This window comes from Eschrichtius robustus, chromosome 10, assembly GCF_028021215.1.
Source record: "Eschrichtius robustus isolate mEscRob2 chromosome 10, mEscRob2.pri, whole genome shotgun sequence".
Classification (NCBI taxonomy): Eukaryota; Metazoa; Chordata; class Mammalia; order Artiodactyla; family Eschrichtiidae; genus Eschrichtius; species Eschrichtius robustus.
The window spans coordinates 80,172,877-80,194,552 of NC_090833.1; the positions used below are offsets into that span (position 1 = coordinate 80,172,877).

Genomic DNA, 21,676 nt, shown 5'->3' on the forward strand with positions numbered 1-21,676 from the left:
TGAGAACAGAGTCCGAATGCTGACCATCAACTGTTACTGGAAAATGGCTTGAAATGACCATTCGAAGGGAACAATGGCACAGGTTAAGAAAACAAATTAATTGGTCAGGATGTACAATAAACTAAAAGAATAGAAATGAACTTCTCAATGAGTACTGTATTATTATTTAAATTCCCCCATTACTAAAAATTGTCCACTGTAGAATTTTAAGATCAGATTCCACACATAGAGAACACAAGTGTATGTGACTATTATGCCTATGTATGTGTATATATATTGAACCTTTGGAATTACCAACGTGTAAAGGATCAGCAAAAAGGAGCCAATAGAAAAGACTGGGGTAGAGTTAGAAGTGCTAGTGGCCAAGAGGGAGTCCCAAGAAAGGAGTATTCAACAGGGCCAAAAGCAGCAAAGAGGTCAAACAGAGGGAAGGACTAAGACGTGCCCAGTGGATTGGGCCACCAGAGTCGCTGGTGACCTTGACAAAAACAATTTCAGTAGATTATTAAGGGCAAAAGCCAGTTTACAGTAGGTTAAGGAAAGAAAGGGAAGCATGGAAAACCTTTCAACATTCCATTCACTCATTCATTTATCTCAATGTGTACTGAGTGGCTAGCGGTGCACACTGGCAGTGGGTTCTGAAGGGAAGAATGGCAATAAGTTAAGCCTTTTTCATTTTTCCCAAGCTCTACTGACCTACAAAGTGATTCACTGAGTGCTGTGATTCATTCACTTGTGTTTTATGTAAGTGATACAGTACAAACTGCTGAAAACAACAGAAGTTAAGTGATATATACTCAGTACAGTACCAGCCTTAGGGAAAATATCTTGACAGTGGTACAAGTGATCTGTGATTCACCCACTGGTCTAATTTCTTCTTCACTCAAGGTCACCCCTTCCCTGCAGACTGAGGTCCTGAGCTCAAGTGGACATTTCTGCAGCATCAAATGGGATGGTCTCAAAATGAAAGTCCTTCCACTTTGCATACAGTGTCTGAGCTCCAGTTGCAACATCTTCCACCACAAAACTTTGAATCTTTATAACTGGAATCTCAAATACCTTATACTTCCCATGGATTCCCCAGTCATAGCTGCAGTCCTCCCTGGCACAGAAGATCTTTGCTCTCTTCTCAAAACTCCCAAAGCTCTTTGGTCTGGGGTGTAACTTACTCACAAAGTGCTCCCTGAAAGCAACTCCAACCACAGTGAAATGGCATTCCTACAGATGAAGGGATCGAATAGCATACAAAACAGAACGTTAGAACCAGAACATAATTGTAATTTAAAAAAAAGAAAACACCACAATAATCAGAGATGACGAGAAGGCGGAATCCCAATTCTTTTACAGATGGAGTAAGAAGGAAATGTGGATTTGCCTCAAGGCCAGAGTAGAATCCACGCAGCCTGACCCCCCAGTGACACAGGTGGAGGTGAGCATGGAGGTGGAGGTGCAAGTGAGGGGACAGGGGACACTTCATGAAGGGGAGGACTAAGAATTTTCCAGGCAACCTGGCTCCCAAAAATAGATACTCCTTATTAATTCAGAGACAAAGGGGTATTTATTGAAGATCTGTGAAGCCTGAGTTCACCAGTGGCCCTGACAGGAAGAATCCAAAGGATACTGAGAACAACAACAAAGGGTCAATGTGTATCTGAAGAGGCTCAGGGACTAATGTGTCCATGGGCCCCGCCCCCAGTCAACGTTAGAATAAACCTGAACAAACGCCACAGTGCACAGAACAAACGCAGATCCTACATACCAGTCCCTCGGGAAAACATAGTCTAAAAGGGCCATTTCAACAGAAGATCACCCAAATTGGAGCTGAAAGGACCTTCCTTTTACTGCTAAAGAAAAAGACTCAGAAAGGTATGGGAACTTGCCAGTATTACCCCTAATATGCTTCTTGCTCCAATGTTGGACTGATTAGAGACTCAGCTTTCTGAAGACTGAACAGAACCCTAAAGTAATGACTCATCATCTGACCCGGCCCAGGCCCTCCACCCTCCCCAATCGGCAGCAATAGTTACATCCAATTTTTGTCTTTGGAGATTTTTCTAACCCTTTATCTAAGAGTTTTAAGAAAGAAAAATAGAAAGCTAACCTGCAGATGTCATGTTTTTAAAATAAGGAGATTTTGCTTCCATTGTAAAAGTGATCCATATCCCCAAAAGAAAGTTTAGAAAACATAAAATAGTAGAAAGAGAAAAAATCATGGTGTCTCACTGCAAAATATTAATACATTTTAGTATACGTCCTCTAGCCTTTTTTTGTACAAACATAAGTGTTTTTTTGGTGGTGGTGATGGTGGTATTGCTGCTATTATTTTGCACTGCTATGATCATAGCATATTTACTACTTTGTATCCTCGTTAATTTTCCCACTTTACCATTAGTTTGTAAGAAGTTTTTCATTATACTATATAAGCTTCCTAATCATTTTGTTTAATAAACTTTATTTTGGAGTAATTTCAGATTTACCCTGAACTACAGGTTTTACCACTTTTTCTAATAATATCCTTCATCTGTTCTAGGATCTAATCCAGGATACCATGGTGCATTTTGCATAACCACTATTTGTAATGGCTACATAATATATAATTAAGTAGCTGTGCAGCAATCTTTAAGCTATTTCTTTATTGTTGAACATCAAGGGTTTCTTTTAAACTTTTAGCCTTTTAAAAATACATAGACCATGGCCATGATAACAACAGAATAATAGTATTCTTACTATAAATATCTCACTGATAGATAATAAGCTTTAATGAGTGCTAAAAAATGACCCAGTGCTATTTGTTAAAAAGGCTGCCTACCTCCATCACTCTTACATCAGCTGTATAACATGCAAAGGTTTTGCACTTTCTGCAGAGCAGTTTTTTATTTTCCTTATCAAGCACAGGTTTTGCTTTTCCTTGATTATCCCTGATGAATTTTTCATGAATCTGTATCTGGCAAACCTAGATGCAAAAAACCAAAACAAACAAACAAAAGAACCTCCTCAAATATGTAATTTAACTATAACTAGGATATATATACACACACATATATATGTACATAATCATTCATTCCTATACAACCTCCATGAACATACATGGCTTTGTTCATAAAAATCTCATAGGTAATTTTATTGATTCTCCTAATAGGAGAATTCTTTGTTAGTTAATGTTTAATTGTGGCCTCCAATTAGTCTTTTAATATCTTCATCAAAGATGCCCATAAAAGCACTAAAGATGTCCATAAAATAGTCATGTGAACCATGCTTTCTACTTTAGTAGTTGGTAAAACTTTAAAAATCCTTCACAGGGACTTCGCTGGTGGCACAGTGGATAAGAATCCACCTGCAACGCAGGGGACATGGGTTTGGTTCCTGGTCCGGGAAGATCCCACATGCAGTGGAGCAACTAAGCCCGTGCACCACAACTACTGAGCCCGCATGCCACAACTACTGAAGCCCGTGTGCCACAACTACTGAAGCCCGCACACCTAGAGCCCACGCTCCATGACGAGAAGCCACCGCAATGAGAAGCCCGCGCACCGCAACAAAGAGTAGCCCCCGCTCACCACAACTAGAGAAAGCCCATGCATAGCAGCGAAGACCCAACACAGCCAAAAATAAAATTAAATTAAATCTTTTAAAAAATAAAAAAATAAAAATCCTTCACAAACAGACATATGACATGCATTAACTGTTTCAGGAATAATTACACCCACTCGCAAGGCATAAACCCACTGAATGGAACAGTAGGCAGAAGAGTCCCTCACTGCCTAAAATCTTTTTTCTCTCTTCCTTTCCAACCACAGAGAGTATTGTTGAATTACAGTAAAATTAAATGTCTGTATAGGATGACCACATTCTATCTTAAAATTTAGGCCTTGGCTAAGTACAACTAAGAACCCTGGACATTATATATAAAATAAACATAAGATTCTATAGGGTGAAGAGAGGAAGGCAGACCAGCTAGGAACCTTGGGACCCTAGAAACAACATGGTAGTGAGTTTCCTGGGTTTTCGTTTTGCCTCGTATATCCCAGACATGGAGCTGAAGAAGCTGGCAACCAGAAATGACTATGGGGACAGACAAAGAAATCTCAACAAAACCCCATCTCTCTAGCCAAAAGACCAGGACAGGGGCGCTCACCAGGACAGGGGCAGCCAGCAAGACAGAAAACTTTTAGACAACAGCTGTTCTACCAAACCCCACAGGAAAAAACAGCAACAACAACAACAAAAAACCCTGAACCCTGAGGCTAAGTGTGGAACCTAGATTTCCACTCTGCAGGGCTGTTACAAAGCACCTCAACACTCCCACCTGGTGGTGTCAGAGAAAGCCAGGATTTTCAGTCCTGCCAAATGGTAGCCCCCCTCACCTGTGGTGTCCATGGAGACCACATGGGGGGCCAGAACTCCCATCCCCACACAGCAGTAACAAGGCGCCTCCCCCTTGCTGGTATCAACAGAGGCTGAGTAGAAAACCAAGACTTCTACCTTTAACTGACAGTGATGAAACAATATCCCCCATCTCCCCTGCCAGAATGATATCAGAAAGAAGCCAGCTGACACAGAAGGTTAAATAAGATCCCAAGTCTCATCATATAGTATGAAAATCTCTGGGTTTTGATTAAAAATCACTCTTCACACCAAAAACCAGGAAGATCTCAAACTGAATGAAAAAAAAAGACAACCAACTGAGGCCAACATGGAGATGACAGAGATGTGAGAATTATCTGACAAAGATTTTAAAGTAGCAATAATAAAAATGCTTCAATGAGTCATCATAAACACTCTTGAAACATGAACAAATATAGAGGCTCAACAAAGAAACGGAAGACATAAAGAAGAACAAAATGGAAATTTTAGAACTAAAAGATACAATAACCAAAATAAAAAGCTTAGTGGATGGGCTCAACAGCAGAATGGAGAGGAAAAAGGAAAGAATCAGTGAACTGGAAGACAGAACAATAGAAATGACCCAATGTAAACAAAAGAAAGAAAATAAACCAAAATAAATGAATAAATAAATAAATAAACAGAGCCTCAGGGACCTTTAGGACTATTTAAAAATATCTAACATTTATGACACTGGGGTCCTGGAAGGAGAGGGGAAAGAGCAGAGCTTAAAAAGTACTGGAAGAAATAATGACGGAACATTTTCCAAAACTAACATAATGTAACATAAACCTACAGATACAAGATACTGGACAAATCCAAATAGGATAAACCCAAAGAAACCACACCAAGACACATTATAATTAAACTTCAGAAAACTAAAGACATAGGAAAGAATCTTGAAAGCAGTCAGAAAAAAACTGACACCTTACCTATAGGGGAAAAACAATCTGGATGACACCAGATTTCTCAGCAGACACTATGGGAGAGCAGAAGAAAGTGCCACAGTATTTTTCAAATGCTGAAAGAAAAACCTGTCAACGCAGACGCCTATATCCAGCAATATATCCTTCGAAAATAAAGAGGAAATCAAGACATTCTCAGATGAAGGGAAACTAAAAGAATTTGTTCACCAGTAGACCTTCCCTAAAAGAAGAGCAAAAGGAAGGTCTCTAAACAGAAGGATATGATAAAAGAAGAAAACTTGAAACATCATAAAGGAAGAAAGAACATGGTGATTTCCACAGTATCAGCTGTAGAAGGATCCGCTCTGTCCCAGTGGTTTGTGGTGCTGCCTCTCTTTAATCAAGTGTTCCAGGTGGAACCAGATAGCCTAGGTGCAAATCCTGTTCCTACCACTTAGCAGCTGTGTGATTTGGGGCAAGTGCCTCAGTTTCCTCAATTATTATACAAAATGGGAATAATAATAGCATTTACTCTGTGGGCTGTTGCGAGGTAAGATGAGTTAATAATTGCTCAGGGCTGCCTGGCATAGCTTTAATGCTCCTTGTTGTTAGCCTCGGTCTGTTAGGCTAGTCTTTTGCTAAGAACCATGAAAATGTTAATGATGGTGATTTGTACTTTAGTATTGGGTAGGGCAATACCCATTCATGAGTTATTTTTTCAGAAATGTCATAGCTATTTTCATTTATTTATTCTTCTGTATAAACTCAGGAACCATTTTATCAAGCTAAAATATCATTTAGGGCTTCCCTGGTGGCGCAGTGGTTAAGAATCCGCCTGCCAATGCAGGGCACACGGGTTCAAGCCCTGGTCCAGGAAGATCCCACATGCCACGGAGCAACTAAGCCCGTGCACCACAACTACTGAGCCTGCGCTCTAGAGCCCGCGAGCCACAACTACCGAGCCCGTGTGCCACAACTACTGAAGCCCACGCGCCTAGAGCCCGTGCTCTGCAACAAGAGAAGCCACTGCAGTGAGAAGCCCGCGCACCGCAATGAAGAGTAGCCCCCGCTCGCCGCAACTAGAGAAAGCCCACGCGCAGCAACGAAGACCCAATGCAGCCAAAAATAAATAAATAAATTTATTTAAAAAATATATATATATCATTTATACTTTGATTATGGGTTATGATAAACCTATAAGAGAATTTGCAGCAAATGCACATCTTTAAAATATTCAGTCGTTCCATTCAAGAGCATGGCATTTCTTTTCTTTTGTCTTAATCTACCTTCTATCTCTAAGTAAAATTTTTTTAGTTGTCCTTATTTACACTTCAAACATTTCTGGTTAGGCCAATAGATGTAGTAGTTAAACACATGGGCCCTGCCAGCTCCACCCCTAACTAGCTGTGTGGTCTACTGACACTGAAAACTTCCATGCCTCAGTTTCCCTCCTGGAGCATGACATAATAAGAGGCTCTACCACATGGAGCTCTGTGAGGCCCGTTGATATAAATAAACAAGCATTTGCAGGGCTTGGTGGAGAGCCCATGTTCTGCATGTATGAGTCACAGTTATTGCTGTCACTGTGAAGGGAAATGTCCCACCCCCGTATATCTTGTATTGGTTACTGATCATCCATAGAGAATCCATTGATCTCTAAAGCACTTCAAATTCAAATAAAATTTGATTTATATTTAAAAATTTAGGCCTGGAATACAGATTAGGAAAACAATCAAAGTATGATTTTCTCTCCCCCAACTCCCCACCCCATCCCACTTGAAATTATCTTCACTGTTTTTGTAAGAATAAAGGATGCTTAATGCTTCCTATTTTCAATTCAAGTTTTCACTGCCGTAAAACTGTTGCATTATGTATATTTAATCCCGTTATTTCCTTTGGGTAAATTTCTAGAAGTGAAATTCCTGGGTTACATGATATACACTTCCCTGTGAGAAATTTTAATTTCTTTTTCTCAGACATGGTTCTGATCACTACTTAATGCAGGCTCGGGGTAGGGGGGGATTTGATAGGAAAGAGGGTAAAAATATAAACTTGCCCTTTGGGCATCCAATTAAAAAAATTCACTTATATCTAATGATATTCAATTATATACTAAAATTCAATTAAATATTAATAACCTCAAATATTTTAAATGTCACTAAAGGCAATAAATATAAATCCTATTAAATTAAAACTATTACTGCTATACTGAAAACTAAGTAAAACTCAGTAACTGGATAAAGAGGTTCAACCAAAGCCACAAATTAAGTCTAGGGCACACTGCTTCCCCATCGCCCACCTGGGGTTGAGAAGCAGCCTAACTCCCTGCACTGAGGTGGAAAAAGCGAAACTATGAAACCCCGATTGTGTGCAGTCACGGGTACACATCACATTGGAAGATCTTCCATCAAATTGAACTTTCAACCCATATCTTATTCTCTACTCATAAGAAAGGAAAGTAGGCTTCCTCATTTTGATTTCAAATGACCCTCCACAACTAGAACTGTGAAAAATATCCTTTATACCTTATTCCTCCATAATGAAATACTACTACCAGACCCTGAAGCTTCCATCATAGTATTAAGTTCTTGGATGCTTCTGGGCTCTCTACATGTTCAGATGGCTGGAGAGTAACCAGAGATTCCCCAAGGGCCACAGTGCTCTGGTGACGGTCAGCCACACATAGACAATGGACAATGCAGCTCTGGCTGCGGAGAAGAAAGTGTACAGTCTCCCTCCCCGCTACCCAGGGATTACCCTAAAGACCTCTGAACTGGTTCCCTCTCTTCTGCAGAGTTTCTTTGATATGAAAGGCCCAGGTGCTCAGATCCAATGCCCAACCCTTAACAAAACACCACAGAAAGGGGGCTTACCCCAAGAACCATAACTCCTTTTAGTTTTAAGAGCATAAGGTTTTCCCTACCTTATTATACTTCTCCTAAGCCTTTGAAAGCAAGGTCTTCCTCTTTCAACAGAGCAGTGGAGGCTGGTCACCAGGATAGGACAGGGACGACACCAAGACTCTGAGCTCCCAGCTGCCATGGCATTGCCAGCTGCCAATGACTCGTGGCCGCACCTGTGCTGGGCCCTTGCTGATTCTTTACCACCTCTGACCGTTTTTGATCTGTGGGTGTTAGGGGAATCCCAAATGCTATTAAATAGCCTAATTCAACAGATATTTAAACCATTTTCTCCTCACCCCACTCTATGGCCTGGTGTGCTGCCTACAAAAGAATGTCTATGTGTTTGTTCCAGCCTCCGTCTTCCTCAAGACTTTTACTCTATTGCTTCTGCCACATGTGAGTGTAAGCACCTTGTTACTCAGTGGAGGAGATAAAGAATTATGCCAAAGCTAACATGGTTTTAAAGCCTCTATTAGCAGTGTCCCTGTATTCTACAAAATGGAGAAGTGGCTCAGTGAAAAAACCCTATCCTAAGTAAAATTAAGGAGGGAAATTAAGAGGAACTAAAGAATTGCCCTTCAATTCTGTTCAGTGAAAGTGTGGAAGAGGTATTTTTAAATATCTTGTTCTCCAAACTTTAGGAAGAAATGTTCTTTAAAATGAGTCAACGCTGACATAACACTGTCATTTTTTCCTAAGATAAGTATTAGTTTGCTTTAGATCATTCATTGCTTCTCAATACTTTTTTGAGCATACAAATTATGACTTTTCAAAATTATGAACCCTATGGAATCGGTCTACTAAATTGTAAGACTCATCTTCATGAAGTTTTAAAGTAGGCCTCATGCCTCTGTCCAGTAACAGCTCCCATTTTTGAGCACTTATTTTATACCACGCACCGTAGGAAGCAATGCATACGTCTCACTTTATCCCCCAAACTGCCCTGTGAGTTAAATACTGTTATTTTCCCAACTTTACAAACAAGGAGAATGATGATTTCAAAGAGGAACTACCTGAAGTCACACATTTTGTTAAGTGGCAGAACTGGGATTGGAACCACTGATTCTAATGTTAAAGCTCCTGCCCCAGACCTGCAGAGTCCAATGCTTCCAGAGAGTCTGAGATAAAATCTCTGCAAATGGTCTGCAGAAAGTATGGGTGTATGTGTGTGTGTGTGTGTGTATGTGTGTGTTTCCCCAATCTGCCCCCCGTTTTTCTGTGTTATAAAGGAAATTACAACCAAACTAAGGTCACTACCGAGATGCTGGACTGAATCAGTGCGCCACTGCAGAGTTCACACTATTATCCATACCTACGTACTTCCAACACTGGGCACACCTCCCAGGCACAGTGCACTGGAAGCTTTTCCCTGAGGACTCTGGATGTTACAGAGAGAGAGATTTGAGGAAAAGACTAAGAAGAGCTATGTCTTGCAGTGTTAGGGTGTAGTGCTCATAATGAACTGTCACCTTAAGGGCAAGTCTAGCTCAGTTTGCCTTTTAGATCTAAAAACACAGTTTCAGGTATAAGCACTAATAAAATATATTTTAACTCACTGAGACTCAAAGCAGAATGAATCTGATGCTCACTACAGGGTGAAATTTTAAGCATAAACTTATGGTTCCAAAATAACACTCTGGGGACTTCCCTGGTGGCGCAGTGGTTAAGAATCTGCCTGCCAATGCAGGGGACGTAGGTTCGAGCCCTGGTCCGGGAAGACCCCACATGCCGCGGAGCAACTAAGCCCGTGCACCACAACTACTGAGCCTGCGCTCTAGAGCCCACGTGCCACAACTACTGAGCCCACATGCCACAACTACTGAAACCTGTGCGCCACAACTACTGAAGCCTGTGTGCTGCAGTTACTGAAGCCCATGTGCCTAGAGCCCGTGCTCCACAACAAGAGAAGCCACCGCAATGAGAAGCCCGCACACCACAACAAAGAGTAGTCCCCGCTCGCTGCAACTAGGGAAAGCCCGCGTGCAGCAATGAAGACCCAACGCAGCCAAAATAAATAAATGAATAAATAAATAGAAATGTTAAAAAATATTTTAAAAAGTAAAATAAAATAACACTCAGGGAATTCCCTGGCAGTCCAGTGGTTAGGACTCCACTGCCAAGGGCGCGGTTCAATCCCTGGTCAGGGAGCTAAGATCCCACAAGCCGTACAGTGCGGGGAATGGAATAGTAAAGTAAAATAACACTCAGAGCAATACGGTAACAGGTACCAGCCATGCTCACAAACAGGGACTGCTTGTGACTTACAGTCAGATTCTGAAAGAGTAACACAGATACAAAGACTTACCTTTTCTTTAAATACTGCTTCATCTCACGTCTGCAGGCTTAAAATGGAGTCATTCATCATTACTAGTCAGAAGGAAGCACTTGCTCCCTCTTGCTCTTCCTCTGCCTATTAGAAAATAAATATTTTATTTGGTGTCTGTGACTTAAAACTCCGATAAATCTGAGAATATGAGAGAAATAGGGGTATTCCTAAAATTCAACTTTGGTTCACTGAATCCCACTTTCTAGAAAAGCTGAGCTGGTAGGGTGTGAAGTCAAACTCAGGTGTGCACCTGCACATTAAACATTCGGATAAACAAGGAGCCCACCTTAGGCAGGCTTCCTCGGTGTCTCCATGGTACAGTGTGACTGGACAGGCACATTATTAGAAATACTGCTTAAAGACAATCTGGCATGAACCCTCAGGATGACATGGTGAAGGCCCCAAAGATGAATAATAAACAGATGGGGAAATAAGATATGTTCACAACCACCGGAATATAGGTGGAAAACGATAACTGCTATAAGAAAGATGGATAGGGAGGGCTTCCCTGGTGGCACAGTGGTTAAGAATCTGCCTGCTAATGCAAGGGACATGGGTTCAAGCTCTGGCCCAGGAAGATCTCACATGCCACGGAGCAACTAAGCCTATGTGCCACAACTACTGAGCCTGCGAGCCTGCAAGCCACAACTACTGAGCCCATGTGCCACAACTACTGAAGCCTGCATGCCTAGAGCCTGTGCTGTGCAACAAGAGAAGCCACAACAATGAGAAGCCCGCACACCACAAGGAAGAGTAGCCCCCACTCACCGCAACTAGAGAAAGCCCGCACACAGCAACAAAGACCCAACACAGCCAATAAATAAATAAATAAATAAATAAATAAATAAATAAATAAATTTATAAAAAAAAGAAAGATGGATAGGGACTTCCCTGGTGGTCCAGTGGGTAAGACTCCATGCTCCCAATGCAGGCAGCCAGGGTTCGATCCCTGGTCAGGGAACTAGATCCCGCATGCCACAATTAAGACCTGGCACAGCTAAACAAATAAATAAATAATTTTTTTTAAAAATAAAGAAAGATGGATAAAAGGGTCACAGGCATTCAAATTAGAGATTATTGCCAGCTGGGAGAATTAGGGACAGGTGATGTGGAGGCAGGAGAAGAGGAAAAACAAAGGTCAGCAGGAGCAGTACACGCACAATTCCTTCAAAAAGGAAGAAATGATAAAGTCAGGTAGGCTGAAGTGGCTAATGAATAAAATGGAAGAATGGGGAATAAGGTTGGAAAGATAAGTGGGTGCTGGATTTTGAAAATGCTTTAACATCAATAAAATTGGGGAACTACCAGAGTTTCTAAACAGGCAAGGGACATGCTCAGAGCTGTTTTTCTGGAAAAAAGATGTGGCAGCCGTTGTTATGGAAATTAGAAAAAGTAAGAGAGACCAGTTAGGAGACTGTCTAGTTTAAGTGGGACACAACTCCTTGGAGTGTCTCTTCTGGAATACAGGGAGCCCACCAGCACCTAAGCACAACCAGGAAAGGTCCACACATGACTGCCAAAGCCTCAATCAAAGTTGGAATTATCCTTCCATAAATACATCAGCCAATGTCGGTCAAGTAATCAGTATTCATTGTGAACAAGAACCAAAATAGAGTATATGTTAGTGGACAAAACTGTAGCCACCCAGTCCTGACCAAGTAAGCCACCTTTAGGGCCAATGATACCAGGGTCCACTGTGCCATTGGTCACAGTGAAGGAGAAAGGCTGGAATGACAGACACATTCACAAATCAGATAAAATGGCAGCCTTTTAGTAATGGCATGAAAGTTTTTCTTACCTCTGGTTTGGATCATTTTGATGACACTGCCCACATACTCATATAGGAGGACCAGATTGCACTGAGCAATGTCAATGCCTTCATCAGCAACCAAGGTGGCAATCAGAATCTTGTTATCTCCGTCGGTTCTGAATGCATCCAATACACACGTCTGTATTGGGAGGGTCACTCCTGTGTCAGAGTCAGAAGGCAGGTATAACTCACCAAGAGGGAACGTTACCCTTGAAAAAATAGCTATTAATTGTGGAATGCTTACGACATGCCAGGTACTGTGATAAGTGCTTTACATTCATGATCTTACAACAACCCTTAGCGATAGGGCCTATCCTTGTCCTTGTTTTTGAGAGGATATTTAAGGTGGGGTCCAACAACTTGGACTCTGCCACAAGTCTGCCTGACCTAAACTCCCAGCTGTGGCACCTACTAGCTATGTGGCTTTGGTCATGGTATATCAAAACAAATATTGATTTTTTTGCAAAAATATCAACAGCTAATTTTAACACATTTGCACACGCACAGCAGTTTTCAGCTAACAAGACCGTTTCACATCTACTTACTCACTGGAATTTCACAAGGCCCTTTTAGGTTGATGTAGCAAACGTTATGATTCCCCTTTGTTATAGTTGAAGATCTTGACGTTTTGGAGGTATGGTAAACTGACAGCTAGCTGGCAGCAGAATGGGGCTTTGAATTTAAGTCTAGGATCCAGCAGTATGCAGTTCCCAGCCACTGATACACTGAGAAGGAAAGAATTTCAGTGGTCTCCACCTCAGAGTTAACAGAATTTATATATATATTTTTGGCTGTGTTGGGTCTTCGTTGCTGCGCACGGGCTTTCTCTAGTTGTGGCGAGCGGGGGCTACTCTTCGTTGTGGTGTACATCTTCTCATTGCGGTGGCTTCTCTTGTTGCAAAGCATGGGCTCCAGGCACGCGGGCTTCAGTAGTCGTGGCGCACAGGCTTAGTTGCTCCGCGGCATGGGGGATCTTCCCGGACCAGGGCTCGAACCCGTGTCCCCTACATTGGCAGGCAGATTCTTAACCACTGCACCACCAGGGAAGTCCTGAATTTATAAAAGTTCCATTTTTTCCCTAGTATATTGGCAGCCAAAATCTTGAGATATATTTTGTGGAGGCCAAAACAATTTCTTTCCACCATCATTTCTACTGAACAATGAACATGCCCAAGACAGACACCATACTTCACTAATTTCTGAACTTATCCATTTGTTAATCAAATATTCATTCAGCAGTTATGGTCTGTCAGATAAGGCTGGAATGGTGAAAAGGTTCATTTTTATCTACAAGGAGCTCCTAGGTTGTGGAAGAAGGATATAAATAGGAAACTACAATTCAATGTGATGAGCAATGAAATGGGGGTGGAACTGCGTGCTGTGGGGTCTGGAGGAGGGATACCCCACCCTGGTGGTCTAGTCTTAGGAGGAGGGGAAGGCTGCTTGGCAGATACACAGTGACTGGAACAGAGTAAGTTCTAAACGAGTGCGGGTGGATGGATGGACGGACGGACGGATGAATGGAGGGACGGACGAACAAACAAGTATGAAAATAGTTTTTGGGTGCTTATGTGCGGAGGAATAACAAAGTTTGAAAATCAAATTAGACTCATGCTGGAGTCATATGGCAGAGAACTCTGAATTCCAACCACAGTAATGTGCTGTTGGACTTCATTCGGTAAGCCAGCTTTTCAAAATCTGACTTTACTTTTTAGATTCACAAAGTTTAAATTTTGCATAAGGTTAAAGTGCAAGGGTGACGACCGAGGACTGGCAGCAAGGGGACTGCTTATTATAAATAACACTAAATAAGAGATACGGTAAGGACCTGCCATTGCCGCTCACTGAGGCATGGGGAGCACAGCTGTGAGAATGTCAGGATGAGGACCGGCCACCTAGAATCCTCCTGGGTGACAACAGAGGCAGCCTTTCATCCTTTAACCCCCCTACCTAGATTTCAGGATTATCTCTAGGACTTTTTAAAAAATTACAAAATATATAATATTTTATAAAGTATCTATAGTTTAAAGAGTAACAATAAAATAGAAAGAGAACATTTCTGTTTCCAGTTAATCTTAATCTATTGGCTGTGAATTTGAGCAAGAGAGTAACATACTCAAACAATATTAAAAAAACACTTTGGTTTTGTCTATAGGACCTATGGAAGGAGGCAAAGTCTACAAATTTCTGGCATTTGAGCACTGTGATGGCTTTTTGATGTGTCCACTTAGTTAGGCTGAAGTGCAGTCCCCAGATATTCACCTAGGTGCTTCTGTGAAGGGAATTTGCAGACGTAATTAAAGTTCTTAAATCAGTTGACATTGTTACTCAAAAGGGACTTCATCCTAGGTGGGCCTGACCTAATCAAGTCAGCCCTTTAAAAGAGAGCTTAGGTGATCCCTGAGCTCAGAGACTCCAAACAGCTCATGCCTGTGGGGGTCCACCTGGTCCTGCACCTGCCCTATGGACTTCAGACTTGCTTTGCCAGTCCAAGTGTCTATGTCAATTCCTTGTAATAAATTCCCGTGTGTGTGTCTGTGTACAACTTATATATGTTGCAATATATATATGTACGTATATATGTATGTATATATAATCTCCTACTGGTTTTGCTTCTCTGGTTGAACCCTGACTGATACAAGCAATAAGAAAGAATTCAAATATATTATATATGTTCTCATATATATATAGTGTACTAAATCTAATCCACTATATATAAATACCTATTTTCTGATTTGTTCTGCCACGTCCAGTCAATATGCCAGGTTTTAGAAAGCTGAGCTTAGGATTTTCTTCAATCCATTTCTTTAAAGCCTGAAAATACAAAGCAATTATCAGTTGGATACTATTTGTATACCATCTGTATTAATTCAATATTGAATATACACAAGAAGAAGGAAAAAAACTTAAAGTAAACCGTAATGGAAAAGAATATAAAAAAGAATGCATGTATATGTATAACTGAATCACTCTGTTGTACAGCAGAAATAAATACAACATTGTAAATTAACTATACTTCAATTTAAAAAAAGTATACAGACAAGTATACTTAAGTAGTTTTCAGACTAATAAACCTGAGGGAAAAAAGCTTCTTGTAATTAAATTCTATGCAATAATTAACTATAATGGTATAGATCTTTGTAATCTGATATGGTTTAATCTCTTAGATATTTTTTAAGTGAAAAAGGCAAGGTTCAGAATAGTGGGTATGTAGAACTAATAAGTGAATTTAGCAAGATCTCAGGACACAAGATCCCTATATAGACATCAGTTGTATTTCTATATACCAGCAACAAACAATTAAAAGTACCATTTATAATAGCATTAATACTTAGGTATAAGTCTAACAAAATGTGTGCAGAATCTGTATGCTGAAAATGACAAAACACTGATAAAAGAAACCAAAGAATATGTGGCAGGTGGCCTCTAAGGTAGCCCTGAGTGATTTCCACCTGCTGGTATTCAGATCCTGTTTAATCCCCTCCCCTCAAGTGTGAACTAAACTTACTGACTTGCTTCTTTTTTTTAATTTTTATTTTATATTGGAGTATCATTGATTAACAATGTTGTGTCACTTTCAGGTATACAGCAAAGTGATTCAGTTACACATATACACGTATCTATTCTTTTTCAAATTCTTTTCCCATTTAGGTTATTACAGAATATTGAGCAGAGTTCCCTGTGCTATACAGGGTCCTTGCTGGTTATCTATTTTAAATACAGCAGTGTGTCTTATCGACTTGCTTCTAATGAATAAAATATGGCAGACCTGAGGGGAATCACTTCCAAGTTGAAGCTATAAAATGACTGTGACCTCCATATTAGGTGCTCTCCCTCAACCTCTCTTGGATCACTCACTCTAGAGGAAGCCAGAGGCCATGTTGTGAGGCCAGCCTGTGGAGAGGCGCCCGTGAGTGAGCTAAGCACATCTTCTGCCAAAAGCCACACAGTAGGGCTGGAAGCTGGTCCTCTGAGTCAAGCCTTGAGATAACTGCAGCCATGGCCAGCACCCTGACTGCAGCCTCATGAGACACCCTGAGACAGAAACACCCAGTTGTTTCCAGATTCCTGACCCATACATATTAAAAGATGACAGATGTCTGCTGTTTCCAGCTACTAAGTTTTGGGGTAATCTGTTATCAGCACTAGATAACTAATACAGAAGCCCTCTATCAGTGAAGAGATATACTATGGTGACGGACTGGAAGACTCAATATTGTTACAATGTCATTTCTCCCCAATTTTATCTATAGATTCATGCAATCCCAAACGAAATTCCAGCAGACTTTCTTGTAGATGTGGATGAGCTGATTCTAAAATAAAAATGGAAAGGTAAAGAAAGATAGCTAAAACAATTTTGAAAAGAATTAAAAAGTTGGAAGACTCATACTACCTGATTTCAAGACTTACTATAAAGTTACAGTAATCAAGACAGTGTAGGATGAGTGAAAGGATAGATGTATAAATGAATGGAACAGAATAGAGAATCTAGAAATAGACCCACATAAATACAGTCAACTGATTTTTTTTTAAGTTACAAAGGCAATTCAATGGAGAAAGGATAGTCTTTCACCATATATGCTGAAACAATTGGATGCCCACATGCTAAAAGAAAAAAAAAATCTCAACCCACACCTCAAAATGGACTGTAGACTTAAATATACAATGTAAATCTATAAAACTTCTAGAAGACAACATAGAAAAAATCTTTGTGCTCTTGGGTAAGCAAAGGTTTCTTAGACACAATAGCAAAGGCACAATCTACAAAAAGAAAAAAATGATAAACTGGACTCTGTCAAAAGTTAAAACTTTCAATCTGTAAGAGATACTGTTAAGAGAATGAAAAGATCAGAAGAAAATATTGCAAATCACATTTCTGACAGAGGACATTTTTGTCAGAAAAAAGAACTCTCAAAAACTCAACAATAGGGCTTCCCTGGTGGCGCAGTGGTTGAGAATCTGCCTGCCAATGTAGGGGACACGGGTTCGAGCCCTGGTCTGGGACGATCCCACACGCCGCGGAGCAACTAAGCCCGTGAGCCACAATTACTGAGCCTGTGCGTCTGGAGCCTGTGCTCCGCAACAAGAGAGGCCGCGATAGTGAGAGGCCCGTGCACCGCGATGAAGAGTGGCCCCCGCTTGCCACAACTAGAGAAAGCCCTCGCACAGAAATGAAGACCCAACACAGCCAAAAATGAATAAATTAATTAATTAATTAAAAAAAAAGAAGTAGCTTTAAAAAAAAAAAAAAAACTCAACAATAATATGATAATTAACCCAATCAAACCCCATTTTTAAATGGGCAAAAGATGTGAACAGATACTTCACCAAAGGAGATATATGAATGGCTAATAAGTGTATGAAGAAATGCTCAACTGCATTAGTCATTAGTGAAATGCAAATTAGAACCCTAGTGAGGTACCAGTAGGTACCCATACAATAGCTAAAATTTTTTAAATTGATGAAAATAATTAAAAAGTATGAAGTGCTTTCTCCACGGGTATTAAAACTTACTATAAATCAGAGTGATTGAGACAGTGAGGTATTAGTGTAAGGATAAACAAACAGAAAATCAGAATAGAATAAAGAGCCCAGAAACAGACCCACACATATATGGATGCTTGATTGCAAAGCAATGAGGAAAGGATAATCTTTTCAATAAAATGGTACTGGGCCAATTTGTTATCCACAAGTAGGAAGAAGCTCACATCCACAAGTGCTCTGGTTTTCACAAAGAGGATGATTCTGGTCTCTGGGCTTAAGTGGTACTCTTCTTGCAAGATGAAGCAGAGATCTTTGAGTTTAGGGTTCTCATTGCTGGGATCCATGGAAATACTTTCTAGTTCCTACAGCTTTTCTGCAAAAGGGGAACATTTTACAAAAGGTTTATAAATTCTAGCAAGGTAGAACACACTGTGACCTTTAGCTATAGTTCAAACAGTTTATCTCCCAATCTCTGACCAGAATTTTATGAGAAATAACCATCAATTTAATGCATACATTAAATATACTGATAAATGCATACATTTTTTCCCCCAGAAAGCTGGTTGTTCAGTGTTTAGCAGCACACATATGTATAGTTAATACTTTGGTAGGCAAAAAAAATTAACAGTAATTACCTTTGGGAAAAGCATTTGAGAGAGGAAGAAGAGAGACTTTTCATTTAATATTTTCCTATATTTTTCTTAATATGAAGGCAGTGGGATTATGAGCCATGTTGGTTTTCTTCTTTATAAAGACGTATATATAATTACAGCCTTAATATCATTAAAACACTTCTTAAAAAATTTTTAAACCTTTATAAAATTACTAAAAGTTAAACCAAAAAATGCTACTATCAATTGACTATTTCGATGGGATGTATCCTTTGCAAATCCTACTATTTTTTCCTTCTTCAAAACAAGAAATAGTATAAGCAGCAGATCCTTTTCATAAGCGCCAGATTTCCCTGAAGCATCATAGTCCTGACATGTATAATACCTTCTTAAGCCCGGGACAAGTCCCTGAGCGTAACCACGTGTCGCTAAGTGTGACACAATATGTGTAGGCCGTCCCTGGAGTCCCCAGGCTCCACTGGCTTCCTCTCCTGGAAACGCCACCCACCTTCAAATCTCTGAGTGAGAGCTTGCTCAATCACATCAAATCCTGCTGCTTGGACATTTCTGAAGAAGTCTTTTAAGTAATCCAGAGCATCTTTCATTCAAGCATGCTCATTGATAATGAGGGCATCACTGTATCTCTGTTGAAAGTGAAAACAGTTTCAGTATGTTTCCAATGTCTAATGCATTCGCTGTACTCAAGTTCAATTTGCTGTAATTAACACAGAATTAATTTTAATAATAAACTTGTCTCAAATCTATTCCAACTTAGTTTTTTTAAGATGAATGGTCTCTAACAGTACTATAATAAAACCTTAGAACCACACTATAAAAAAAACCCCTCAATTAGCTAGACTCATTAATTAATTAGGATCACTTTGGATTCTAGAATTCTACCTTAGAAGAGAAAGAAAATTCCAAGAAAATTGCAAGTCAAAGATTAAATCACACAAAAATGTAATTCAGACATTCAACTTAACCTTTTTAAACACCCAAAGCCATCAGTGAATTGTAATGGCACCTGTTCAGAATGATGGTGCTGACCACTTACACCAGATAGTCAATTAAATTCATTAAAATTCTACAAATTCAAACTGACTGAGTGCATTTTAAAATATTTTCAATGGCACGACAAGCAGAGGTGATGGTGGTTGTTGTTGCTTACCTTCTTGATTAGCCAGCCATCAACCAGAGACTCTGGATTTCTCAGCATGTGGCTTGACCAAAAGCAGGAAAACATGTGCTTCAGGATATGGCAACACAGCCCACCTACTGAACTTTAAAGATGGCTGTCACTGGTCACGTATCTACAATAATGTGCATCACCACCCAGTGTTTTCCAATTATGCCAATTATGGGAATGCTGAGGCACGGCATACAACCTCGGCCTTTGTTTCTGTCCCGTTGCCTCTAGTGCTAGGTTTCAGAGAGCAAAGAAGACGCTGAATGGGATAACTTGTGGAGTTTGCTTCATAAGAACCACCTGGCAAGTTCCTAAGTGATGCTCTCTCAGCTGCCACAGTGCAGCTCCCAGTAGGTGACACGACTGAAATATGCTTTTCCAAAGAAGCCACATACCCACAAATGCGACATGTAGAAAAACAGTGCTTTACAAATCCTTCTCTCTTCATCTTTGGCATCTGAAACACCATGCGCGCTTTCTGAGCTGCGATAATCCGCTGTTCATATCTCTGTGTTCCAAAATTCCTATTTTGAATTTGAGATAAGTTTTCTGAAAAAAAAAAAAAAAGTTTTTCATTGTGCCATCTGGCCAGTCATTTAAGGTTCTAAGCATGCCTCGCCTTCTAATTTTCTTCCTTACTCTCTGTACACAGATATTCCTCTTGAAACAGTTTTCAGTAGTGTGTCTGTGTACATATACAATTGTTTACTGAATACCTACTATGTACCAAGAATCAACATGTCTTACATTTAAAATTTCACTTCATTTCACAACCCCATGAGGTAGATATTACATTTTACAGATTAGGAAATGGAAGCTCAGAGAAGCAAACTCATCACGCCAAGTCACACAGCTAGCATACAGGGGGAAACCTGGCAAGAGAAGCAGAACCAGATTGCACGAGCAGGGCGCAAACGGGCAGGTTAGAGCTCGGCCTGGAAGAACAAGGATGCCAGCAGGACACTGACGAGATAAAACTGGTAATTTCAGGCAGACGAGCCAGGTAATGGGGGTTCAGTGGGAAACAGAGTAGAGGTGGACAAATGAGGTGTTAGAATAAGTCTGAAATCAAGCTGTGAAAGAAAAGGAAAGAGAAAAGCAAATTAAGCGTGAGAGAAGGCGAGACACCAGGAGTTACGTTGCAGACATCAAGAATTCAACGTCTCCAAAATTCTAAACTCACCTGTGTCTGCCAAAGCTGTTCCTAGTGCTAGAACCAGTACCACCTGCTGGCGCACACACAGGTGCCACGCCACCCCGGCCCCCCGCCCTCTCATTCCCACCCAAACCCAGCTAGCCCTTAAAGCTGAACACTTCCTGTCTGCACAAGCCTCCTCCCTTCACCACCCCATCTCCACTGCCTCTGTTTGGCTCTCTTCATTCACTGGTATCCTCATCTCAGGACTAATCAGTTTAAAATCACCCGTTGCTTCCCATTGCTTTTAGGCTAAAATTCAAACTCAGCTTGGCCTACTGGGCCCTTCACTGGTCCCTGCCTCTCCCATTAGCCTCACTCCTTTCTACTACTCACTTGTTGAATTATCACGAAATCTTGCAGGTCCTAAAATTCACTGCACTCTCTCCTTCCTCCTGCCATTCCTCCTCTGATGCCATTTCTCTTCTTTTTGTTATAAATTTAATTTTTTTAGTTATTTATTTTTGGCTGCGTTGGGTCTTCGTTGCTGCGTGCGGGCTTTCTCTAGTTGTGGCGAGCGGGGGCTACTCTTCATTGCGGGTGCATGGGCTTCTCATTGTGGTAGCTTCTCCTGTTGTGGAGCAAGGGCTCTAGGTACACGGGCTTCAGTAGTTGTGGCTCGCAGGCTCAGTAATTGTGGTGCACGGGCTTAGCTGCTCTGCAGCATGTGGGATCTTCCCCGACCAGGGCTCTAACCCGTGTCCCCTGAATTGGCAGGTGGATTCTTAACCACTGCGCCACCAGGGAAGTCACTCTGATGCCTTTTCGACCTCACTTGATTACCTCTCCGTCTTAACTTGGCTGACTTCAAGATCTGTCTCAGGCATCACCTCCCCCGGGAAGTCTTCCCTGCAGCCCAGTCCATGCCTAAGC

At 40.8% G+C, this 21,676-nt stretch overlaps 1 protein-coding gene across 1 annotated transcript in view; it reads right to left on the reverse strand.

Annotated features, from left to right (window-relative positions):
* Positions 1–299: 299 nt before the first annotated feature.
* Positions 300–21,676, reverse strand: part of RIGI (RNA sensor RIG-I) — a 32,337-nt gene continuing 10,960 nt past the window's right edge. The window contains 10 exon segments of the mRNA XM_068553521.1: positions 300–1,218; positions 2,810–2,953; positions 10,497–10,554; positions 10,556–10,601; positions 12,316–12,486; positions 15,051–15,141; positions 18,036–18,184; positions 18,931–19,066; positions 20,004–20,059; positions 20,062–20,157. Of these exon segments, the coding sequence (XP_068409622.1) occupies positions 880–1,218; positions 2,810–2,953; positions 10,497–10,554; positions 10,556–10,601; positions 12,316–12,486; positions 15,051–15,141; positions 18,036–18,184; positions 18,931–19,066; positions 20,004–20,059; positions 20,062–20,157 (1,286 nt within the window). The 3' untranslated portion in view covers positions 300–879.